This window comes from Sarcophilus harrisii, chromosome 4, assembly GCF_902635505.1.
Source record: "Sarcophilus harrisii chromosome 4, mSarHar1.11, whole genome shotgun sequence".
Taxonomy (NCBI): domain Eukaryota; kingdom Metazoa; phylum Chordata; class Mammalia; order Dasyuromorphia; family Dasyuridae; genus Sarcophilus; species Sarcophilus harrisii.
The window spans coordinates 423,402,199-423,429,072 of NC_045429.1; the positions used below are offsets into that span (position 1 = coordinate 423,402,199).

Sequence of the window (26,874 nt, forward strand, 5' to 3'; positions counted from 1 at the left end):
GACCCATAATTTCCTAAGTTTTGATTTTCCTTCTACCAATGCAGATAGCAACTTTTCCACATCTTAGCAAATGATCTTTATCATTTGCTTTGGCAAAATAAAAACTCATCATTCTTGAAATGAGAAATTCTTTAAACTAGACTGATCTACCAATGTTGACAAAACATGAAGTTCATAATCAAAGCTTTTCCAGTTTGGGATTGGACTGACTAACCAGCAGTTAGCCTTCAAAGTTATCTCCATCCCATGACAAGAAAATAGAAGAGAGCCATTTTTGGATAGAACAGAAAACTGCTCTAAAATAACATTGGATAAACTCTATGATGTGCATTTATTGCAGCTGCAAACCACCTAGAGTTAATACTTCTCATGTTACCTTATAACATCCTCACCAAAACCCTGTGAAATAGGTGATACTTATTAGCTTCAATTTACAAATGAGAAAATGGCCTCAGAGGTCATTTTACTTGCTTAGGGTCACAATAGATGTCTCAGGCAGATTTTGAACTCATGTCTTTCTGAATCCAAATCCAGTCATCGGCACCTAGCAGGATCAAATATCAACAGTAATCCTTCGACCACACATTGAGAATCGGTGTCCTATACCATAATCCTAATTCCTTAGGAAAATAAGATCACCAAAATGTAATAAGCAAAATGTGATCACAGGTTGCTTCTGTTTTATTCTGTTTTTGAGGGAGGAACTACTTAGGTATTAATTGCTCATTTTATTCCTAGGCAACTTCTATGAGAGTTTGAGTTTTGAAACAGTGTATTAGATATATCCATTTTATTTCAGGTATTCCTAAATCAGTTCAAATTAATTTTGTAAGAAACAGTAGGTGATTTTGCTGCTTGAGAGAAGCTTAATAATGGAAATTTTCAGGAAAACAATCCTGTTCTTAGGGACATATGTAAGATGAAAGATGAACATTTGATTGGTGTTTTTCACTTATTTCACTCATGGCCAACTCTTCATGATCCCATTTGGGATTTTCTTCTGACTTGCTGGAGTGGTTTACTATTTCCTTCTCCAGCTTGTTTACAGATGAGTAAACTGAGGCAAACTGGTTTAAATGATTTGCCCAGGGTCACACGACATAGAGATTCCATCTGACAGGCATGGGATGCAGCTTCTGGCTTATGAGTTAATCATAAATCTGAATTCCCTCCCCTTACTGTTGCCACTATATGAGCCTTATATATATATATATCACATATTATAACAAGAAACCTTGTTTTAGTCACCCCTCTGCAAATGGAATGGATCAATCCTATTTAATTGGAATAATAAAAAAAAAAATAAAGTTCTGAACTGTACCATCTTATGAAGAATGATGTAACAAAAAAGTCACAGGTTCTCAGGCATTCACTAGCAAAGCCCGTTTTAATTAGGTTACAAAGGCTCTGAAGCAGAAAAGTAGATTCTTCCCCAAGGATCATTTCGGTGAAATAACTCTAGGCCTGATTTGCTGTTGAGTCTAGCTGCTTCATAGTGCAAATGTGATCTTATTTTTTAAATGAATTTTTTTTTCAGTTAATAATTTTCTTCTATCCTTCACCATTGGGGAAAAGAAGAAAAAATAGAAAGAAAGCCCTTGTAACAAATCTGTGTAATCAAGATTCTTTGTTGGACATGTCAAAGCAGTGTGGTCCACTAGAGTCACAACCATATAACGTGGACGGCAAAGCACCAATATGGGGGAATCTTGAGTTAAGCTTTTGCTCGTACGTAATAGCTGTCAATCCACCTGGTGCAATACTGTGCTCTGAGACTTAGCATGAGAGGAATCCCTAGAAAAAGGCAAATTTACCACTTTAATCCTTTGAAGTAAAAAAAAAAAACAAAAACAGGATTTTGGAAATAACTATGGCATCGGGTGACAAGCAACTAGAGTAATGCCATATGTCCTAGTGAATCTCCTTAGCTGATAGTCAAAATTTCCCTTGTTAGACTTACTGAAGTTTTCCTCCAAGGATGTCAGATTCAAGGGCCATGGCCCCATTTCCCAGGTAGAGAAGATAAGAACGGTGTACCTATGGGATGAGATGCCAGAGGAAATGGTGATGTCAGTTAAGCAGGTACAGATAGGGGACACTGTCAAATCCAGGAAGAGGCACATCGGTCCCTGTATACAAAAGTACCACATAATGAATTTGTCCATCAGAGATCCTGGCTGTCATATCTTTGTCCTGACAATTGCTCTGTAAGTTTTGATTTCCCCATCAGTAATAGGAAGGGGACTGGACTAGATGTCCTTTCAGATCTGTAGTCCTTTGTCATTAGAGTTCCTGTCATCTCCTGCAGAGCCAGTAGATATTTGTCATCATCACTGGTCACACACTGTTCTAGTCCAGAATGGTTTGGGAAGCCTGACATAAAGCTGGGAAATCAATATGAAAGACTGGTGAAGGAAGAAGCATCCTTCACTAAAGAGCTATCAGGAAAGCTATCTCCCAGCAGGCAGGGGAATCTTCCAGTTTGGATTTCTTTTCACTTGGGGAAAAAAACAAACAAACAGACCATGAAGAAGTAAGTTCTTATAAAAGAGAAATCCTCCAGACGAGGGAACTCCAAGGAAGTTTTCATTTTCCCAGAACGGCAAGGTGGTACAAGGCATAAAGCTCTGGGCTTAAAAGTCAGGAAGATTCCTCTTTATGATTTCAAATTTAGCTTCAGACATTTCCTAGTTGTATGAACCTAGGCAAGTCATTTTATCCTGTTTATGTCAGTTCCTCAACTGTAAAAATGAGCTGGAGAAGGAAATGGCAAATCACTCTGGTATCTTTGCAAGAAAACTCTGCAAAAGGCTCACGAAAAGTCAGACATGACTGAAATAACTGAACCATTTCCCTGGGTGAGATGAAAATACCAGAAAATTTAAATCCATTGAAGATTATAGTGGGGAAGGAGATCTAAGAGTGAGAAAGATGACAGGCACGAGGCACATATGTTCCTTTTTGTGTCATAAAGTGTAAATGCCTACATAACTTTAACTTGCCTTAGTTCCCTTCTTGGGTCTGGGCTCTATTTGGGGATTTTGGGGTAGCATGAGACTGTGGAGGAGGAGTCTTGGACAAAGCTTTCACTATGTATATTTAGAATATCATTCCTTGAAATGGCTGCATCTCCAAGCAAGGGAAAAAGCCAGGATTTGGGTAGATAGATCCACATTGGAGAACATTTACCTTAGCAGCATTATACAAACCAAGCCTAAGGAAGGAGTCTTTTGTGGCTGGGGATTGTAAGTAAATAAGTAGGGTTTGGTCCCATTTTGTTGATGGGGAAAGTGAAGTTATATGGAGAGACAATGACAGAGAAAACCCATGCTTTCTGGCTGCCTGCTGTAATGGTGAGTGTCTAATTCTTTGAGCATCTATTCAGACAAGTCCAGGTTCAAGGACAAGTCCAGGTTCAAGGACAGGTCTGTTTTTCTTATGGCTTGGTAGCTTCATTCTTACAAGGCTATCAATGACAACACAAATAAACCCCAAAGTGCTAGCAGAAGCTCAACCTTCAGATGTAGCTTTTCATTTCTTCTTCCCTCAAAAAGGGGGTGGGTAATAAATGGGGGGCAACAAGAGAAACATGAGCTTAATTGCTGGTTGGAGAAAGACCATGTGAGGAGTGACTTTTTCTTGGTCATTTCTTCCAGGCACAGCTGTGGGTGAGGACACCGAGGATGCTAGCACCGAATTCACCGACAGTATCGAAGAGGAAGCCGCACACAACAATACCCACCAGCAAGTAAGTCAGCGCCAGCTCCTGGGGAACCCAAGGTGGGGAGACACGCTGCCTTTTGGGGGTCTCCTAGGAGCCTCTGGCAACTGAAAAGGCAACAGTGAACATACGGATTGGAGCAACCTGACAATATTGTTCCTCTCCTCTCCTCCTTTTTAAAAATATTCTCCCCCACTTCTCCCTTCTCTGTCCCGCCTCTCTGCGCCAAGTGCTTCAAGAATTCTCTTACTTCTCACAGGGCACAAGTCCCTTTGGCCTCTTGTAGCCCGCGAGGCATCTTCAAGGGGCTTTGGGGAATCAAGTGGAATGTGGGACTACTTCCTGAAGAGGTGCTTTCTGGTAGCTCTGTGCTACCTATTCCGTGGAATCTGGCAGACCAGTTACTGACCAATCAACAGCTTCTGGCTAGCAGATAGTAAGGCAAGAACCCGCTGTGAGGGCTATAACTTATTTATGACCCTATTTGCAAACATGTGCCTTATGCCTCTGTTTGATGTCTGCGAATAAATGCCTTGGGAACAAACAAGGAGTAAGCCCAAAGACATCTTTTATCTCTCACCATCAGCCCCAGGACACTATCCTACTTACCCCATCTCACAAACATTTTATCTCTTCCATACCACTATTTGCATTATCTAGAATAAATGCCTCAAGTTTTAGAGGCAGAGTGTATGTTTTGAAGTCTCTTCCTTCCCCCAGACAGTGATTAAATTCTTCCTACCCTGGAAATTCAGGAATAAAAAGGTAGCTGTGATGGGGAGAAGATGGCGGCTTCTTGGGACAGCTTCATTTCATGGATATAATCTTCACTCTTACTAAGTCTGACCCCTTAAGATGCTAATTTCATATATGTTGGCTTTGGAGATGGCCTTCCAGGAGATTATGTGGAGAGCAGGAGGGCCCCACTTTCCCAGTGAGGCTTCTTTACCTTCCACCATGGTTCTCCTTCTGTTGCTTAACCCTTCTCTTGAAATCCTGCATGAAATTCCCTTCCTTTTGCACATGAAATGCTTCTTTTGAACCCTCCATACACTAACCCAGGTTTCTGTCTTCAATGATTCCATTTGAGACTGGTCCTTCTAATTTTTAGTTAACTCTTTCAGTCCTGGACTGGAGGCCCTCCAATATAAGTGAAAATTGTCTATTCTTGGGTTAGCCAGAGGGTCCCTGGCTAACCATAAATAAGAACTTATGGTCCAATCTTGGAATTTAGAGGAAATAAGATTGGAAGGGGAGAAATACTGATGAGCTAATAAGGCACTCCTAGGGGAGCTGACCCAAGACTTGGCAGGTTTTAGAATCCCCCTTCACTATAGTATCATCCTGGAGAGGAGGGATCCAATATGCAGGTCATTTCCTCTTTGGTCTTCCTACCATAATATAAAGAGTGTTCTAACTCACTTTAATAAGTGAACAGGAAATTCTTGTTCCTCATAGTGTCATATTCTTTAAGATTTGTATCTCTCTCCCCTCCAACACATACCCAGCACCCAAGAGCCTACCACACTGCTGGATGGTTTAGAAAGTTTTTACTAAATAATTGGCTAAGTCAGAGTCAGATTATTTAAATCAGAAACTGATCCAAGAAAGTGATTCTTGAAGGACCAGGTGGGCTTATTAACAATCTCTTAAACTGCTGTTTTCACATCATGCTGTTGATTTTACATGAAACTCAGAGTGTATAGCAAGAACCCAGGGATTATAAATCTTTGTAAACTTCCCTTGAAACCCAGTGGGTCTGCAGGATGTGATTTTTCCTGCTGACAATGCAATAAAGCTTGTTTTGACTTAACCTCGTGGTGTCACAATGCTCCAAGATGTGTTCATTTGCCTCTAGGGAAATAACCATTTGAGGCTAGGTCTACAGCACCCCCTCCTTTTTTCTGCTTGGTTGCAAGCCCTGAATGTTGGGCTTGATTCATGTTCCCAAGATCTTTTAAGTACCCTCCTAACATTCCATTAACACGCTTGATTTTTTGGTACCCTATCAAGCTACCTACTACCCACATCTTCCAGGATGCCACATCTCCTGAGGTTCATTTCTTCCCATTTTGTCAGAGTGCTTCCTCTTCATCAGTGGATTCAAGATGCATTAGGTAATTTAACAACTTTACACAGGTATCTGTTCAATGAGGACCTCAGAAGATCACATCATCAAATAGAACTTGGGGACACAACAAAAACAACTTTGGACTAAGCTAGAATAATTAACTATGGCAGTTATTAATCCTAATGGGGGAAAAATATTCTAGAATGTTGTATTCAAGATCAAAGAAAAAAGAAGTTAAAAGTTAGTAAGATAAAGAAAAGACATTTGAGAAAAGGAAATTTTTTAATACACATAGATCATTCATTAGGAAAGATCCAGTGAAAAGAAGTTACAAGGGTTCCAAGAAAAAAAAAAAAAAAGAGGAAGAAGCTTGAAGGCTCTTATGAAAACACAATATACTTTACCAGGCAGTGGGACAAGAAACCAGAACTCCATAGAAAACCAAAAGCTGTTGGGAAAGTTACAGAAAGTGAGATCAAAGAGAAAAAAAATGAATATAAAGAAATTGCCCAGTTCTAGAAAAACAAGATTGAAAAGGCTTAAGTTAGAACGGAGATATAATTAGCAAGATATACATAAAATAGCTTCCTAAATACATACACACATTTTAAAAGAAGGAAATAAAATATTTTTCCCTCCCACATCCCCCAGAGAACAGTCACAATTTTTAACATAATCACTTTCGTCATTTCAAAAAAGTTCTGAATGGGAATATTTACTAGTAAAATCATAGAATCTGAGAACTAAAGAGAAGTTAGAAATCATCTAGTCCAATATTTAGCTGGAGTATGAATTTTTCTCTAAAATATTCTCCCAAAGTGGTCATTTGGCTTCTATGGGAGGATACCTTAGCCATAGGAAAATCAGTACTTCCTAAGGCCCTTTCTGCCATTTGGATCTAATTCTTATGGATCTGTTCCTTATGCTGATCCCAAGTGTACTTTCCTAGAACTTCTATCCATTGATTCTAGTTCTTCCATATGGGACCAAGAAGGTCTAATTTTTCTGTCAAAGTAGAGCTCTTTAAATATTGCAAGACAGCTATTATGTTCTTCACCACCCTGCCCATCAATTCATTATCCCCCAAGTTTTCTCTCTTCCAGTCTAAACTTATCCAATTCCATTAACCATTCTTCATAACATGGCTCCCAAAATAGATCGTGCCCTTCCTAACTTAGTTTGCCGCCTCCCTCCTATTTTGACAATTTTCCTTCTCAAATGTAATCCCTGGAACTGAACACATGTTCCCCATGTATTCATTTGATTAGCGCAAATACTAAAAAAAAACTTCTTACCTCATCCATTCTGGACATTATGTTTTTTTTTTGTTAACAAAACCAAAGATCCCCCTGTTTTTTGTTTGTTTTTTTTTTTTTTTTGTAGCCACAGCACAGTTGATGTATATTGAATTTTCAGTCATCTTTTTGTATAGACTACTTTCTAATCATATCTCCCGATTCCCTATTTTATATGGTTAATGTTTCAAAAAGAAAAGGTGTAGGACTTTAAATATATCCTTAGTCATTTGGTTTTAAATGATTCCCAATTGCAATAACCAACTAGGATGAAAACCTAAACTAGGATAGAATTAAAGTGTATATAAAAATAACTTAAGTCATTAGGACTTAATGAAGAGCACTACAGAGTAGTGTTTATAACCATTATTTCTAGGAAATTATAGAGAACAGATAAAACTCTTAATGATAAAAAAAAAATGAGTCTTCAAAAGAGGAAAGAAAAAAGTGACAAGGTGACGCTTATAATTCATTTTAACAGCAAATATCAAGTACCTTTTAAATACAAAGCACTGTTATTAGATCTTGCACTTACACAAATAAAAAATGATTACTCCTCTCAAGGAACTTATATTTCACCAAGAGATACATCATTTTAAAAATAGATACAGGATAATTTTGGAAGAGAAAGGACTCTTCAATTGCTCAATAAATGTTTATTAAATGCCTACTAGGCATTATGCTAGGGTGTTGCACTAAAAACTGAGGGCTAGAAAAGAGGTAAAAATCCCTTCCCTCAGGGCACTCACAATCTAAAGGTGGAGGCGAATATGTGAAGAAGCTATATATAGGATAAAAAGAAAATGATTTAAGAGACTAAGATGAAGAGGGCTTGAGAAAGACTGCAGAAGGTGTGATTTTAGTTGGGAGTTAAAAGAAACCAGAGAAAGTAGGAGGCAGAAGAATATTCCAGGCATGGAGAAAATGCCCCAAATTGAAGGATATCTTACCTTATTAACTAAGGGCATGAGAAAAGGCTTCCTGTAGAAAGTAACCATTGAATTGAGCCATGAAGAAAGTTCTGGATCCTGTGGAGCAGAATGAGAAAGCAGGGGCAAGACAGATGGAATGATGAGTTAAGGTAACAGAAAATGGGTCTGTTTGGCAAAAATATATAGAGCATAAATGTGGAATGATTAGAAATAAATCTGAAGAGGTATGTGAGAACCAGGAAGTCTTTTAATACCAAACTGGCAAGTTCGTGTATTTAATCTTAGAGATGATAAAGGTATGTTGAGTTTGAATTAGAGTAATGTTATTGGTCAGACTAGGACAAATTCATGAAGCTACTTATGAGGGTTGGGAAGATGGGTAGTGAAAGACAAAAGCATAAGAATGACTCCTCTGTGGCAGATTGAACAGAAGCGTGTTTTGAGGACGGACTAGTCTAGGGAGAACATAGTGCATTTCATGGTGATATGCTGAATATCAGATGCCTTTTGAACATTCCAGCAGCCATGATGTCCACCAGCAAGTTGGACATGAGACAGTGGAACTCAGGTAAAGACAGGCTATATAGAAGTAGGAATCACCTATACAGAGATGAAAATTGAACTCAAGGGTGCTTATTATTGACAGGTGTAGGGAAGAAAGCCCCATTCAGAGCACTGAGGGACATCTAAATTTAGTGGATGGAAGATGAATGATGATTACACAAAAGAACTGAGGAGTCATCATCAGACAGGAATAATAACAGAATAGTCCTGGTTATGCTGGGAAAGTATGAGGAAGGGTACACTATTCAGTGTCAAATCCTGACAAGAATTTTTTTTTTTTTTTTATTAATTTAATAGCCTTTTATTTACAGGATATATACATGGGTAACTTTACAGCATTAACAATTGCCAAACCTCTTGTTCTAATTTTTCACCTCTTACCCCCCCACCCCCTCCCCTAAATGGCAGGATGACCAGTAGATGTTAAATATATTAAAATATAACTTAGATACATAATAAGTATACATGACCAAAACATTATTTTGCTGTACAAAAAGAATCAGACTCTGAATTATTGTACAATTAGCTTGTGAAAGAAATCAAAAATGCAGGTGTGCATAAATATAGGGATTGGGAATTCAATGTAATGGTTTTTAGTCATCTCCCAGAGTTCTTTTTCTGGGTATAGCTGGTTCAGTTCATTACTGCTCCATTAGAAATGATTTGGTTGATCTTGTTGCTGAGGATGGCCTGATCCATCAGAACTGGTCATCATCTAGTATTGTTGTTGAAGTATATAATGATCTCCTGGTCCTGCTCATTTCACTCAGCATCAGTTCGTGTAAGTCTCTCCAGGCCTTTCTGAAATCATCCTGTTGGTCATTTCTTACAGAACAGTAATATTCCATAATTTTCATATACCACAATTTATTCAGCCATTCTCCAACTGATGGACATCCATTCAGTTTCCAGTTTCTAGCCACTACAAAAAGGGCTGCCACAAACATTCGTGCACATACAGGTCCCTTTCCCTTCTTTATAATCTCTTTGGGATATAATCCCAGTAGTAACACTGCTGGATCAAAGGGTATGCACAGTTTGATAACTTTTTGAGCATAGTTCCAAACTACTCTCCAAAATGGTTGGATTCGTTCACAACTCCACCAACAATGCATCAATGTCCCAGTTTTCCCGCATCCCCTCCAACAATCATCATTATTTTTTCCTGTCATCTTAGCCAATGTGACAGGTGTGTAGGTATCTTAGAGTTGTCTTAATTTGCATTTCTCTGATTAATAATGACTTGGAGCATCTTTTCATATGACTAGAAATAGTTTCAATTTCTTCATCTGAGAATTGCCTGACAAGAATTTTTAAATGATGAATACTTAAAAAAAAAAAAATAACAATCTAACATAGCTGATTACAGTGAAGAGACCATTTTCATTCAAATAGTAGGGTCAGGAACCAAATTGCAAAGGGTTTAAAAATGGGTTTTGTGAAGAAGTGGGAACAATGAGAACACTATATTTAAAAAAAAAAAAAAAAAACAATTTGGCTGTGAACAGAAGAGATATAGAATGATAACTTGAGAGACTGGTAGGATCAAACCCATTTTACTTGGTAGACCCTAAAACACTTAATATTTACTTAACTGTAACCAATTCAGCAAGCACATACACCACACAGGTTAAGGGACTTGGCTTCAGATTTTGCCTCTGCAGCTTATTATCTTTGACAAGTCACAGAAATACTCTGGACTTCACTTTCCTTATTTGTAGAATGGAGGAATGGAACTAGAGGGTTTCTGAGATCCTTTCCACTCAAGAATTTTCTTTCCACTTTTCTGTCAAATGAGCTGGAGAAGAAAATGGCAAACCTCTCTGGTGTCTCTGCCAAGAAAACCCTAAATTGGATCATGAAGAGTTAGAAATGACTGAGAAATAACTGAAAATGATTAAATAACAACCTAGATTTGAAATAGATCAATCAATAAAACTGTATTTTATGTGCCTCACAGTGTAAAAGGCACAGAAGGTACCAAGTAGAGAACTTCCTCAAAGAACTTACAATTTAACTGGAGAAGTATCTATGTATGTGGGGAAATAGCTAGCTAGCTAGATATCCATATACAGCTATGTCTATATTTATATATGTTCAATGGATATATAAAGATATGTATACACATACATATATGTGTATTATATGTGTGAATACACACATATTAAATACAAGGTTTTTTTCCGAGGGGAAGGCACTAGCAGAGAGGGAAATAAGGCTTCCCATAGTAAAGGTTCTTGAGCTGAACCTTGAAATAAATTGGAGACTTAGAGATGGAGTTGAGGAGAGAATGAATTCTAGACCTGAGACACAGCCATGTATGTCCATCCTGGAAGATTTTTTTAGGAAAAGGATACCTAACCACCTGCCCTGGCTAGCTTGTAGCTTGATTCCATTCATCTGCCAGAAGCTAAGGGATTTCCTATGGTTACTTGCCATTAAAACATTCTGATTCTATGATTCTGTGACTTCATTTCTTTGTCCTCCCTCTTTCCCTTTGTATCTTTCTCATTTCACTAAGGACCTTAGGGTTGTTGGTGCTTTATTATTTCTTTCTGCTTTTTGGTATTCTCTTTCCTTTCTCTTGTGTGGAACCTTCTTTAGGTGGACTTTTCCAACAGTGGGAAAGAGAATCATAGCATCCTTATGCCTGGACTTACTTTGAGCTCCAGTATCCCTCCTCCTTTAAAACAAAATCCCATTTCTTTTTTGTTTTTATTAACTCTCTTTCTACTGGTTGGAGCTCCCAGTACAGAATAGCAGTCATCCTTATGTGTCGACCTGCTTTGAGCTCCAGTTTCCCTCCTCCTTTAAAATAAAACCCCTTTTTTTTTTTTTGGTCTTTATTGACTCTCTTCTACTGGTTGGAGCTCCCAGTACAGGATAGCAGTTATCCTTATGTGTCGACCTGCTTTGAGCTCCAGTTTCCCTCCTCCTTTAAAACAAAAACCCATTTTTTTTTTGTCTTTATTGACTCTCTTCTACTAGTTGGAGCTCCCAGTACAGGACAGCAGTCATTTGTTTAATGGCAGTCTCTCTCCTATCTTATCTGATACGTATGTCCCTCTACCCTACAAGGTCTATTCAATGTCTTTATTTACCGCCATTGCTATGGACCAGGGAAGCACTTGACAAAGAAAGAAAAGATCATGGGGTCTGATTCCTCCTTCCTTCTTGGTGATCTTCATTGTCATCCCTTTGATTTGTGGATACTCTCACCATGGGTGACCTAATCAGTTTATATCTTGGTTTCTTTTTCAGTTCATCAAAGAGGCTTCAGAGAAAAACTTGAGGACGGAGGAAACCCAACATTTTAATCGTCCTCCTCCTCTCCCAATCCGAGGAGAAAAAAACAGTGGTCTTGAGGAGGAAGTACTCTGCCTGAAGGCGGAAATCCATCAGCACCTGGAACAGAAGAAAAAAGCTGAAGGGGAGCTGAAGGATCTGAAAGCCCAGATTGAGGAAGCAGGATTCTCCTCTGTTTCCCATATCAGGTCAGAAATAAGATGAAGAGGAATTCTTTTAGAGCTATGCTATTCAACAGGCTTATTCTGTTCCAGACAGATTGAAGTACAAATAGGAAGAGCAGTTGGAAGACCTAGATTTTAGGAGGAAGGGAACAAACACTAAGTGCCAAATACTATACCCAAGTGTTTATTAGGCTGGTTATTATTTTATAAAGAGTTGGGTGTGAAACTCTTAAGTCAATGCGCAGAGATTAGGACAATCAAGCACTTAAGGCTAATTACCAATTGGACAATACTCTATTAGCATATGCTTGGAAAATGGCCCTTCCCACTATTCTCTGCTGGCTCAATGATTGGTGTATAGAGAGAATTGTAGGAGGGACTAGGGAATGGAATAAGACAAGCCAGAGTTACTTTGGTGGGAGATGAGGGAGAAGGAGGTCACTGAGATTTTGCTTCCATCCAATTCAATCCTATGTCTAAAGACCAAGGACTTTTGTTTATCTTGGCTCTGGCTGATTCTAAGGTATCCAGGGTGCTAGGGAAAAAAAACAAACAAACCAAACTTAGTTTCTTACAAATGCTCTATGAATTTGATTCCTGCTCTCATCTATCTTTCCTGCTCTCAGTCATTGTATATTGAGAAAGCACTATGTATGAATAAAAAGTCCCCTAAAATTTATGGGAATTATTTTTTTTTATTTTTAAATAACTTTTTATTGACAGAACCCATGCCAAGGTAATTTTTTACAACATTATCCCTTGCACTCACTTCTGTTCCGATTTTTCCCCTCCCTCCCTCCACCCTCTCCCCCAGATGGCAAGCAGTCCTATACATGTTAAATAGGTTACAGTAGATCTTGGATACAATATATGTGTGCAGAACCGAACAGTTCTCTTATTGCTCAGGGAGAATTGGATTTAGAAGGTATAAATAACCTGGGAAGAAGAACAAAAATGCAAGCAGTTTACATTCATTTCCGACTGTTCCTTCTTTGGGTGTAGCTGCTTCTGTCCATCCTTGATCAATTGAAACTAAATTAGATCTCTTTGTTGAAGAAATCCACTTCCATCAGAATACATCCTCATACAGTATCATTGTTGAGGTATATAATGATTTCCTGGTTCTGTTCATTTCACTCAGCATCAGTTCATGTATGGGAATTAATTTATCCCAAGCAAGGATATTTTTGATTTTTTGTCCCACAAAAGAAATTACAGATTTATTCACAAGAGTTCAGACACTCCTGGCTCCTTGGGAACTGAGATCTGATTCTACCCATTGTAGAAAAAAACCTGAACCAAGAGTCAGAAGCCTCAGTTGCTAATCTAGTCCTGGCTTTGCCATTCACTAAGTGGGTGTAGACTTCTCTGAATGTTGGTTTTCCCATCCAAGAAATGAGGAAGTCTTTGGTCCCTTTCAGAATGAAACTATTCTTTAACAGACTGTTATCTCACAGTTATGTTTGTTAAGGCAAACATCAGAAATGTTGTCCCGCTGAGCCTGGTGCCCTGTGTCTGTGTGTGCATCCCGCAGGAACACCTTGCTGAGTCTGTGCTTGGAGAATGCTGAGCTAAAGGAGCAGATGGGAGAAGCAATGTCTGAAGCATGGGAAATGGAGGAAGACAAGGAGAAGGAGGAAGGGCTAGGGGAGGAAGCTAGACGGCGTTTGAAAGAAGACAGCCTATGTGCTGAGATCAGAAAGCTGCACGGGAAGCTGCGGAATGCCAATACCATAATCAACCTCCTCAAAGAGCAGCTGACACCGAACAGGAAAGAAGGGGACACTAAGTTTAATCCTCAGTTTATTGTCCGCCTGGCCAAGGAGATTGACCGTCTGAAGACGGAAGTCATTTGGGCTCCTGGGAAGCCCCTGGCCCTAGGAGACCGGCTTCAAGAAGACCAAGGGTCAAAGAGGCCACATTCCAGACCCCAGACTCTCGACCTAGTGTCTGTCCTCGACTTACCACCCAAGGATGGTTACCAGGTAAGTACAGGCTTCTGGGAAAGAAATCTGAACATGGTCATCATATCTTAATGTCCTTAATTGGACATTGGAGAGTTAGAAGGGATGTCAACATGTCCAACCCATACACAAAAAGATTCCCCAGTATAACATACCCAACAAAAGAGTTATCTGATTACTTTCCTGATGACCTACCCACTCACCACCACCTAACGGACCTAAAGTCCTCCTTTAAGTCCTTAATTGGTGGATAAGCCAATGGAGGAGGTAGGAAGTAGAGTCTTCTAGAGTCTCCAAAACCTGAAGGTAGTAGTTTGTTCATCATCATCACATTTTCTTCCGGGAACCCCCCTCCCATTTCCCACTAATTGTCCTGGGAAACAATAGTGATGTTTCCCTACTGCCTCCCCCCAAGTCTGTTAGAAGTTACTGGTCCTTTTAGCTCGTCTTTATTTAATTCACAATACGTATTTAGTCTTAATAATTTTATCTTACATGATACATATTTAGGACAGCTAGATGCTCTAGAGAATAGAACTGCAGTCAGGAAGACATCATCAGACACTTTCTAGCTGTGTGACCCAAACCACTTAATCTTGCTTGCCTCAGTTTCCTCATCTGTAACATGGGGTGGAGAAGGAAAATGGCAAATTACTGCAGTATTTTTGCTAAGAAAACCCCAAATGGGGTCATGAAGAATCAGATCTGACTGAAATGATTGAACAGCAAAAACATATTTAATCTGGAGTAAAGGATGTACAAGAAAGCGATTTTTAAACTGGTTTTTTTGTGAGGGTTAATTGATTTGCCCAGGATCACATAGCTAGTGTTAAATGTCTGAAATTAGACTGCAACTCAGGTCCTGACTCCCAACTCCAAAATCAGTGTTCTATATCCTGAGCCACCTAGCTGCTCCTGTCTGTAAATTTTGAAGGCTTTGTTGTATGGAATTAGGATTAGGTTTGTTCTGCTTGGACTCAGAAGGAAGATCCAGGAAGATCCAGGAGCCAGTCAGAAGTGGTAAAGAAGCAAATTTAGATCCATTATCAAGAAAAACTTTCTAATTAGAGTTGTCTCCAAATGGCATGGGTTGCCTTGAGAGATGGGGCAGGAGGTTCCTCTATAATGCTTTTGTTTGGGTGTGTTATAGTGAGGAATCTTTTTGTGTATGGGTTAGACTAAATAGATGTTGACATCCCTTCTAACTCTGCAATTCTTTGGTTCTATTCATCTTTATTAACAAGTGCGACAGTTGTCTATTTAAACATTTTTAGAGATGGGGAAACTTATCTTCTAAGGCATACATATTATTATTTATTATTTTTATATTTATATATATAAATGTTTATATATATGCATATATATAAAATTTATATTTAAATAATTACTTGTTATTAAGAAGTGATGAGTAACTCCTTGAGGCAGTCTGACTGTACCAGCTCTAATACTCAGTTGGCTTGAGTTTAGATAATACCTCTGATTATATATTAGCAGGCTGCCCATTGTCCTTATTGCTGGCTTCCTGACGGCTTTTTGCTCCAACTACGGAGCTTTTAGAGTTTCACTTTTGTTTTTCTAATCTTTTTGAAAAGACAAATGTCTACTGCTTTTTTGTATAAGACATTCTGTTTCCCTATTCTGGGATTTAACTCTGGGAGTAGGAAGGAGTAGGAACAGATTAGCATTTCCTAGGCTCATTTTAGGATGATAATAATAATAACAGCCAACATTTATATAGCACCTACTGTGTACTAGGCACACTCCTAAACATTTTGTTCAGTTGCTCAGTCACGTCCAACTCTTCATGATCCCATGAACCATAGCACTCTGGACCCTTTGATCCTCCACTGTCTCCCAAAATCTGAATTCATATTCATAGTTTCCATGACACTTATCTATCCATCTCATTCTCTGCCACCCCCTTTTCCTTTTGCCTTCAGTCTTTCCAAATATCAAAATGTTTTCCAGTGAATCCCACCTTCTCATTATGTGGCCAAAGTCTTTAAATCTTTGATATTTGGCCTTCTAGTAATAGCTTGAATTAACTTTCTCAATTAGTGACTGATTTGATCTCATTGCTCTGCAAAGGAGCCTCAAAAGTCTTCTCTAGCACCAAGTGTCAATTCTGCAGCCCTCAGCTTTCCTTAACAGTCCAGCTCTCACAGTTATATATTGCTACTGGAAAAAAAAAAAACAAAACATAGCTTTGACAATATGGACCTTTTTCAGCAAGGTGATTAACATATTGTCCCAGATTTGCTAAATGCTTTGTAATTATTTGACCCTCACAGCAACCTTGTTGCTATTATTATCCCCATTGTACAAATGAGGAAACTGAGGCAAACAGAAATTAAGTGTCTAGTCTTGAATCACACTTATAATAAACATCTAAGATTGGATTTGAATTTTGGTCTTTTTGATTTCAGACCCAAGGCTCTGTCCACTGTACTATTTAGTTACAATAATGAATAAATATCTAGTCTGTGCTTAAAAAGTAGCTTGAGGGAGCTCACTACCACCCAAGGCAACCTATTCCATTTCTGTACAGACCTAAATATTCAGAAGCTTTTTTACCTTAAGCCTAAATCTGCCAAATTTTATCCTTTTTCTTAAACATTACTGACTACCATTCCAATCCTTGAAGACAGTGATTAGACACCTGCTCAGTTTCTTCTTTATTCCAGGCTAAATACCCATTTCTCTACTGAATCTCTTTATTGACTAACTCTCCCTTTCTGGTTCTCTCAGGGGGATAGCCAAGGGTCAGTCAGCAGCAATGGGCCACTGCCAGAGTCTAGTCTGCAAGGGCCAACTCACCAGCTCCGCTCTCAACTGGAACAGTGTAGACAACGCTATCAAGATCTCCAGGAGAAACTGCTGGTATCTGAAGCCACAGTCCAAGTCCAGGCCAGCCAGCTAGAGCAATACCGAGTCTTATTTCGTAAGTCCTGGGTTAAAAGTTATCAAACTGATATATTGTACATTACCTTAGATGTTAGAAGAATACCTTAGATTTCTCTGAAGAGCTCAAAATATTTGAAAGACTTAAAAAAAAAAAAAAAAAACTCTTATATTAAATCTATCTTCCAGTATTTCTGGAAAGGAAGAAGGGGTATTTTTTTTTTTTTTTTACCGCATTTCACGGATGGAAAATTGAGGCATAGTAATGTGAAGCAACTTGATTCAGTTGCGGGATCTAAGCAGAACTGGAGCTAAATCCAGACTGATAAAATCCCAAGTCCATTCTGCCTTCTAAGAGCAGGTTAACCCTCCTTTTTATCCATCCATCCCACTCTATTGTCCTCCACAAACTGATGTCATGACTACTTGTCCAGATTGTTTGAGATTTTCAGTTCCTAAATTAAGTTCTTCTCACCCATTCTCTGAGCTGAAACCTGAAACACGTGTCTGAATAATACATGGATGCTTACAGAAGTAAGCATTAACTTTCAATAACACAGGGCTCATTAATGTCACACCTTGCGTGGTTACAGCATGTTTTTTAAATGTATTTTCTAGTTTATTTGAGTTTGACGGCAGCTCCATGTGGGAGTTAGGGTGAGTAGGGGAAAATATCCATTTTTCCGATGAGGAAATCAGACTCAGAACAGCCAAGTGACTTCCCTGCTGTCATACAGCTAGTAAATGGCACAGCCCTCCCTCAGGTCTTCTAGCTTCAAACCTGGTACTCTTCCCACTCATCCTGTGAGGGAAGACTCTTCCATAACTAATGGATGGAGCAGGAACTAACTTGTGTAAGAATCCAAACAAGCCATGTGTCTGTCACACTCCACAAGTGAAATAAATGCCCACTCAGTAGGTGATGATGATGATGCTCAAGGCTTAGCGGACAGGAGAGATGGTAACAGACACAATTATTCTCTCTTCTTGGCCAGGTGAGCCAGGGGTGAAACAGGACAGCAAACAAGTCCAGGTGGATCTCCAAGACCTGGGATATGAGACATGTGGCCGGAGTGAGAACGAGGCTGAACGAGAAGAAACTACCAGCCCTGGTAATTTAAAAAAATTGTTTTTGAGGGATGGACATGGGCGGGGGTATCTCCTTCCCTTTCATGAAAGCCAGCTTTGCCCCTCGAACCCAAAGTTGTTTTCTCCCTTCACTAATAAGCTCAATAATGTGAAATATGAAATGATATGGACAGAGGATATTTATAGAGGCCATTGTAGGGAAAGAAAGATATTTATGGTGGTCATTATAAGGAGAAAAAGAAAAAGAGAGAGAGAAATGTAGGTGATATAATAACAGAAGATAGCCATGTCATTTATCTCCAAAAAAAGAACATCTGCTAGGTTGTATGCTGAATGCTAATTTTGTATAGTCATGTTTTTGATGCTGCCAATGAGAAAGACATAAAATACCCAATTAATTGATTTTCCTAAAATCAAAGTAAAAGAACAGATTTAAAAAATGGTTTGTTAGTGACCAATGTGGAAGACTTTTTGAATCTTTGAAATATTATGGGACACTGCTTTGATCCCCGACTAACCATTTTTTCTGCTGTTTGGGGGAAAGTCGTTTTCTTTTTCTTTTCTTTCTTTATTTTTTTGCTGAGGCAATTGGGGTTAAGTGACTTGCCCAGGGTCACACAACTAGGAAGTGTTAAGTGTCTGAGACCATATTTGAACTCAGGTCCTTCTGACTTCAGGGCTGGTGCTCTATCCCCTGCACCACTTAGTTGCCCCTAGGGAAAGTCTTTAAAATAAAAATAGGAGGCTTGTCTAGTGTCTTACCAGTTATTTTTCTGTCCCACGTTAAAGTTCTGCTTCCTTAAAAGAGAAAATATGCTAGATGGCTTTATGATCCAATTGATACTTTCTAGTTAGTTAATCATGATCAAGGCACTTACCTGCTGAAGCTGAGTTTGCTCACATGTAAAAGAAGGGATAATAATGATGCCAGTGTGGTCCCTTTAAGAATTGATTATTCCTTTCTTTCTGATTCCCAACCCCTTGTAGTTGATCAATCCAGGACCTTTAGATTCGCAAATTCTGGTGCCTTTGAATTCCGGTAGAAGATCTGGGCCTATCCCAGCCCTACCCAGATCTGAGCCAACTTGGGACTCCAGCCACAGGCCCCTCCAGCTAAATCTCTCATTATAAAAGAGTTAAGCTAGAACCCTCTCTTTGCAGAGCATCGAAACATGCTGCACCCCAAGGACCCTCTGTCCACTGGAACCCTGTTTCTAGTGTCCTCTTATCTCTACCCTCACCTATTTCCTTAACTAGACTTTAATCTTACTTCCAAACCCCATAATAAACCTCTTTTATCATTCTAGCTTTTCGGGCCAATAAATTCCTTTATTGGGGACTCTTATGCCGCCACTAGACCTTATTTAACTCCGTATCCTTGCGCTGAATCCAAAGGGGTTTTAGAGGAGCTCTATTTGACTCCCTGTTCCCAGAACCTGCCACTAGACCTCAATTAAACCCTAATTTCATTTAGGTACCCCAAATCTAGACCTCAACATTTGGTTCCCTGATGAATGAACCCCAAAATTAGATCATTTGGTGACCAAACCAAACTTCAACCTTTTCAGGGCACTCAGAACCAATCTGGGTTCTGAGCTGTTCCTGCAGTATTCTTCCAGGAAGAATATCTGTGTTCCTTCTTTCATCTCACCCTACTTGTATTTCAGGTGAAAAGGCCTCTATTTTTACAGATAGTAGGACCAGGATTTGTGAATCAAAAGCTCCTGGATTGATCATCTGGGAGGGGTTGGGAATCAGAAAGAAAGGAATAATCAATTCTTAAAGGGACCATACCCACATCAATAACACTTTTAACTATCTCCTTCTAGAGCCATAACTAGAAGGGACCCCTGGATCTTAGTCCCAGAGGACCAATATCCTTGAAGCTGGGGAGAATTGGAGAGAATGTTTCTATCTGCTATAGCACCACTTAGTGACCTCTTTAATTTTCCCTGAGGAGAAGATTTATTGAGTCATGGACTTAGAGCTGGATATTCCCTTAAATATCTTGCCTTTTTATGCCCTACCTTACATTAGCTACCCAGGCATGAGCAGCTCCATAATCCATAAATATTTTACTTATGTGTTTGAGAACTTCACATTTTCCTTATATGATCATAATCTTTTGTTTTTGCATTTCTATGCCTTTCTCCTATTAAAACTCCTCTTCAGTCCTTTCCCAGGTCATCACTTCAGCTGATTACATTCTCCTTTCTCAATCTACCACATCTGCAAATATCATTCTATAGCTCTCCTCCCTTTTAAGCTAAAATCCTTGAAAATTCCATCTACACTTGGCTGCTTCTGACTTCTAAATGAATCTAACTGAAATTGTTCTCTTCAAAGTTAGTGTTAATCTCTTAATTGCCAATAGATAATTAGGTAGTATAGTGGATATTGCTGGATCCGAGTTAAACTCTTCCTGAGTTCAGGAAGAGTTTCAACCTCAGAAACTTATTAGCTGTGTGATCCTGGACAAGTCACTTAACTCTGTTTGCCTCAGTTGCTCATCTTTAAAAAGAATTGGAGAAAGAAATACAAACCACTGCAGTGTCTCTGCCAAGAAAACCCCCTTTATTCATCTTACTCCTCCTTTGACATACCCTTGATTAGCTTTTCTTGCTAGATATTCAGCTGAATTTTCTTTTTCTTTTTTAAGCTCAGTTTTCAATAGGATTCAATCTTGAATCTCTTCCTACTTGCCTCTCCCTTCCTTCTCAGTTTCTCTTTTTCTCTTATTTGGGTTGTTTTTATCATGCCCACCAATCCTTTTAAAATAGAAGTCATGTGCCTTGACTAAGGTGATATAAGTGGTTAAGTAAAACTCGCAGTTTGAGCTCAGTTCGTTTGAGACCAGCACTCTTTCTACTGAGGTCCAGGTCAAAACCTTGTCATCATAACTGTCTCTAGGTTCCCAAGGGCAATAACAGCAGATTTAGCCCAAGATCTTTGTTTCCTTCCAACCAGTCAAGTGATTTATCCCAAGAACTGGAATTAATTGCCTGTTGAACACCTCTAACTGGATGTCCCTTAGGCATCTGAAACTCAACATATCCCACATAGATCTCATTCTCCCCTCCCCTATCCCATGTCCAGATCCTCCTTTGCCAGATCTCATCTCATTATCTCTTTCTCTACCAAATATGTGCATTCACCTTCTTTCTACTCAGCCATCACACTCTACTTCAGGCTTTTTACCTTTTTACCTTTTACTGCCCTTTTTGTTCAGCTCAATTTTCATTGTAAATCCATTCTTTGATCAGCTGCAGCAGGGATTTTCCCAAAGCTTGCAGTCAGATCTGACTGAGGGAGACCTCAAAAGGCTGAGGTTTCAGACCAGCATTAGGAGGGACCTCAGAAGAATTTACAGGCTAGAACCCATCTCCAAGCCAAGGGGCAAAATTTATTGTAATTATAATACTAACTAAAGCAAGCTAAACTTCCAAAAGAAGTTAGCAAAGAACCAGGGGCAAAAGAAGATAAATGTATAGAAAAAATATAGAAAAAATTAGACCAAGTGCTTCCTGTCACTGATGCTAATTTTATGGCTTATGGGTGGAATGAAGAAGTGGCCAGGTTCTGACACTGTGATGGTACAATACTCAAATTCTCTGGGCAGAGCTCTCTGGAGAGGTGGGGAGGAGCCTTCCAGAGATATGTTTTTAGACCTGAAAAGTTACTAAGTCAAGAGCCAGACATTTAATTTTGTTTTGTGTCTGAGTGAATTGTAAACACCTCATTATTGTTGCTCTTTAGTCTCAGAAACTCTGTTATCACTGACTAAAATGCTCGTTATCTGACAGCCAACAATATTTGTACCCATATGGCATACTGGTCATATAGAGTAACCTGGGGCAAGATAACCTATGGAAAGCCATATATTTTTTCCTATTTCATCAATCCCAAGACCAGTTTACCTTAGGATTATTGCTACATTTCAGAAGGTAGGGGAAGAAATATATCATTTTCAACTAGGTCATTCCCAAGACCAGGTTGCCTTAGTTTTACTGCTACATCTCCCCTAGAAGCTGCACCATATCTTGGGGTGACCTTCCCAACCCACGCCCCTCATTCGAAACCCAGGAGTTCCCCATCCTCTCTAGGTCAAATATGAATTCCTCCCCTGTCTGGCACAACCTAGCTCTTCCTAGCTTTCCATTCTTCTCCCCCTTCCCATATCCCAATGTCTCCAACCCAGCCATCATACTGAACTCCTCCCTCACACAAAATAAGTTTCACCCTTTGTCTCCATGACCTTTATTTCTCTGGGGATGCCCTTCCCTCCTGGTCCTGAGCACTATCTTGCCTAGAAGACTTTCCCCCTGCCTTCTCCCTAAGGCTATCTTTTATTTTCTCTTGCAATACATATAATATTGCTCATGCTGATTTCTGTAAGTACTTTCTCTTCCAACACAATGTAAACTTTTTAAGGGAAACACTGTTTTGGCTCTTTCTTTTTATTTCCAGAGAATTAGCACAGTGCTTATCACTTAGTAAGTACTTAATAAATTGATTGAGTGGTAATCTAATCCCCTCCCTATGTTGGGGAAAAAACTGAGATCTAGAGAGGTCTTGTGATTCTCCACCCAGAGCTTGTACTTTTCTTCTCTATTTCTGTCTTCCCTAAATCCAGCCTGTATGTACTGATTTATGTATATAAATTCTTCTCACCCACTAGAACAGAGAAGTTCTTGAGGGCAGGGACTGCTCCGGGTTTTTACCTTAGTACTCTCAGAGTTTAACCGAGTACCTGGCACATTGCAAGTACTTAAATTTTTTTTGTGGATTGATTGATAATCCAATCCTTTTAAAATAGAAGTCATGTGACTTGACTAAGGTGATATAAGTGGCAAAGTAAAACCGATAGTTTGAGCTCAGTTCATTTGAGACCAGCACTCTTTCTACCTCATGAGGTCTAGGTCAGAACCTTGTTATCATACCTGTCTCTGGGTTCCCAAGGGCAGTAACAATAGATTTGACTTAGTCCAAGATCTTTGTTTCCTCCCAACCAATCAAGAACTGGAACTCCTTGTTATGCTTAAAGAGTTATTGTGGTAAATTTTATTTTTTTATTTATCAAGTTTTCATCATATTTGTTTTTAGACTCCGAAGTGCTACAGAAGTATAAATGATAATTGTCATCAGATGCTCATTGAGATGAATCTCTTTTTCTCTTTCACAGAATTTGAAGAACAGGACGTCTTCAGTGACCCCAGAGTAACTGAGAGCTTACCCTCTCAGTACAATTTTCTGGGGTCAGCACTGACCAGTTCCCCTCTAAAGAAACCCTTGGGGAAACAGAAGGATTTCTTGGATTATGGAAAATCCGAGGACATTGCTGTCCTCCAGCAGCACATCAGAGACCTGAAAGCAAGGCTGCAGAACTCAGACAAAGTCATCCAGAACCTCAAGTGCCGGGTCCGCTCTTTCTCCATCACCAGCGATTATGCGTCTAGCCTGGAGAGGCCCAGAAAAATGAAGCTGAAGGGGGGCGATCTCACCTCATCGCCCTCCCACAGCCTCACGGATGAGGATGAAGGGTGGCAGTCTGACAGCATGGGGGTCTTCTGCCCACCTGAGATGCAGGCCAGAAAAGATCTGGAGAAACTCGTCCAGAGAGTGACCCTGTTGGAGGCCCAACTTCCAAAGTCCCAGATGGAAGGGAAGCTGACTGAAGAACTAAAGTCAGCCACCTGGCCAGGGTAAGGAAGGAACTAATTTCAGGTGGGCAAAAACGGAGGGAGGCAGGTTGAGTCTGAGTCAGGAATGTAATTACAGATGGAGATCCCAAGGGTCATCTCATTCACCTCCTTCCCCTCATTGTCTAGGGGGCCTAGAGAGGGGGAAGGAACCTGCTCACATCACACAGTGCTAGTGGGACAGAGACAGAATTTGTTCTGAGCCATCTGATTCCAAATATAATAATGTTCTTTCCACTGCAATATGCTGTGAGATTATACAGTGACTTAGTATCCAGAGGGGTTTTAAGCTGCCCAATAGGACTGAAGAGGGAACTCACCACTCATTACCTTCTTGCTGCCCTATAGGCTTATTTATGTTATAATTTTTTAAAATATATTTTTTAATTTATTTTATTAAATACTTCCCAATTACATGCAAAAATTATTTTTTTATTTTGAACCCTAACTTTTTACCCTCCCACCTTTCCCCCCACCTTTTGAGAATGCAAGCAACATATTTCAATATTCACTAAGGGTTTGTGTTCATTTCATTCTATGACAATTCCATCTTTTAGTAGAATGGAAGTTCTGGAGCTTGCAAACAGTGGGAATTAATTTTGTTTGCTAAATTGATTCTGCTCCATTTACCTTTTTACTAGAAATCCCTTAAGACATTAAGATCCGTGAATCCCTGGGGCCATGGAAACATTCCTTGCCCATATAACACTATTGTTCTTTATATAGTTTTGCATTCACCTACTTTATAAACCCAAAGTGTACCTATGGAGTGTGATAGAGTATATATATATATATATCCAAGAGAAAGGAAGCAGTTGAAATCCATTTAAAACTATTTTTATAAGACTGTTCTCAATTATTCTAACTATTCTATTTTTATAAGATTATTCTCTAATAATAGAGAAGGAAACTAAGTTCTATTGGTAAATTTTGAAAAATTTTTACATATAGGATCTTAGATTAAAAACTGGAAAGAGCCTTAAAGATTTTTAATTTCTCCCCTCCTCATCCCCCCAATTTTACATATAAGCAAATTTAGGCACAGAAGTTGAGTGAATTGCCTAAAATCACACAGCAAAGGAGGATTTAAACTGAGAGCTTCCCAGCTCCAGGTTCAGCATTCTATCTCTTGTTCTATCAAGAGTCATGCTGTCTCTTGACATCCTCACAAGGGAAGTCCTTTGGGAGGCAGCAGAATATAATACGCATATTATACTGACTTAGTAAAATATACTGGATAGAGCACTAGACTTGGAGTCAGGAAATCTGGGTTTCATTTCCATCCCAAACACTTTGCTTAGTATGACTTAAGGGCAAGTCATTTTCCCTCTTAAAGCCTCAATTTCCTTATCTGTAAATGGGGAAAGTAAAACTTGCACTATTTATCATAGTTCCGTTATGGGGAAAGTGTTCTTGTAAACCTCCAAGTGTTACAGTTAGTATTAAAATGTAAAGGTGGGGAGAGTCTGTATGTATCCTCTTCCCCCCCACCTGTCACTAAACATGAGAGTAAGGAATGTTCAGCAACATCTGAGTCATCTTCTCTTTGAGGGTGGACCTTATTAGTGGTACAGTGAAAGGCACTACTCAGATGTCTCCAAAGGCCCAGGCTCTAGAATCAGTTGGGTTAGGGATGTTCCTTTCATTGTTATCCTTTGTTTCCATCTCGTGGCCTGTTGTGTGTGACAAAATTCAGATTATAAAAGGAAAGGGATATCTTTGGGAACTGGCAGACTGTCTCCCAGAGTCCCCACAAATAACATAAACCTCTATTTTCCCCTTTGTTCTTCGTTCTCCCATCCCTTGCACATCAGAAAATACGACTCCTTGATCCAGGCTCAGGCCCGAGAGCTGTCCCATCTGCGTCAGAAGGTACGGGAAGGGAGAGGTGTGTGCCATATCCTCAGCCAGCACTTCAGGGACACTATTAAGGCTTTTGAGGACCTCCTCCGAGGCACAGACATCGACTACTACCTGGGACAGAGCTTCCGGGAGCAGCTAGCTCAGGGGAGCCAGTTAACAGAGAGACTTGCCAGCAAACTCAACACTAGTAAGTGGTCCTGTGGACATCTGTAAGAGGCATTTAGTTCATTTCCATTCTCGCCCAACCCCCTTTATATGTGTATATGATGATAAATCTTTGATAAATGATGATAAAATCCATGATAAACCTTTTTTTTGTCCTGGTTCTACTATGTTCTTACACATCTGACCAGTAGAGCCAACTGGAAGCAAGGGGTCAATGAGCGTTTATTAAGCAATTACCCTTTACCAGACATGTAATAAGAGCATATTATCGACTGGACTAAATTGGTCTCTAAACTGTGAATGGCCAGGGTGGAATAGAGCAGGCTGGAGACAGAGGAGTCAGGAATCAAACAGAAGTTTAATTTCAGAGTGAGGTAAATGGCTTGCAAGCAACAGCATGTGTGTGGGACCCTGCCCTTAGTGGGGGATCCAGAGCAAAAAGGGGAGAGCTTAATATTTATACCCTTGTCTGTCCATTGAGCTGTGACCCTGACAATGGAGGGTGACAGCAATCGTGAGACAAGTTTGATTCATGGCGGAGCTTCATGACTGGGACATAAGGGTATTTGTCTGAGCTTGTCCAAGCTCAGAGAAAGCCTGGTGCTGGTCAAATCTGTACAATAATTATGGATTTTACCAGAGGGGAAGTCATGGGGGGGAAGCACAAAGGATTATTGTTATGCTGTGGCCAAGGTACAGCTTGTTTTCTGTGCCCTTAGTTCTGGAAAATAGGATGTCTCCTAATATTTTGATAGTATTATACAAATACAAACAGAAAGGCAGTCCTTGTCCTTGAGAAGTTTACATTCTAATAGGGGAAGACAATACAAAAGAGAGGGGTGGGTATGCAGGTACCCAGTAAGGGTGAGATAGAAGAAGGTATAGTAGAAAAAGTCCTGAGAGTAGAATTGGGAGGGGAACACTGACATGGTTGGTCTGGGACCTTCTCCTTGAGATGGATGGTGCAGGGGGAAGCGGCCATTCACGGGCAGAGGATACTTCCATTGTAAGTAGTCCAGGGGTCTAGAGGGATCTTCCAGAGTAAATATTTTGCTTTTTACCTCATGTGGAAAGTCAAGAGTATAGCATGAAGGGTAATGATGTTTTATCTTCTAGAAATGTTCAGATTATGGTGGTGGG

General features: G+C 39.6%; 1 protein-coding gene across 6 annotated transcripts in view; it reads left to right on the forward strand.

Moving 5' to 3' along the window:
* NBPF7 (NBPF member 7) overlaps window positions 1-26,874 on the forward strand; it is a 226,138-nt gene that overhangs the window by 164,266 nt on the left and 34,998 nt on the right. For all 6 annotated transcript variants that reach the window (XM_023503522.2, XM_023503523.2, XM_031967400.1 and 3 more), the window contains 7 exons: window positions 3,657-3,748; window positions 11,845-12,077; window positions 13,588-14,038; window positions 16,766-16,958; window positions 17,914-18,030; window positions 23,190-23,709; window positions 25,521-25,756. In XM_023503522.2, coding sequence (XP_023359290.2) covers window positions 3,657-3,748; window positions 11,845-12,077; window positions 13,588-14,038; window positions 16,766-16,958; window positions 17,914-18,030; window positions 23,190-23,709; window positions 25,521-25,756 — 1,842 coding nt within the window. The remainder of the gene's footprint in view (window positions 1-3,656; window positions 3,749-11,844; window positions 12,078-13,587; window positions 14,039-16,765; window positions 16,959-17,913; window positions 18,031-23,189; window positions 23,710-25,520; window positions 25,757-26,874) is intronic.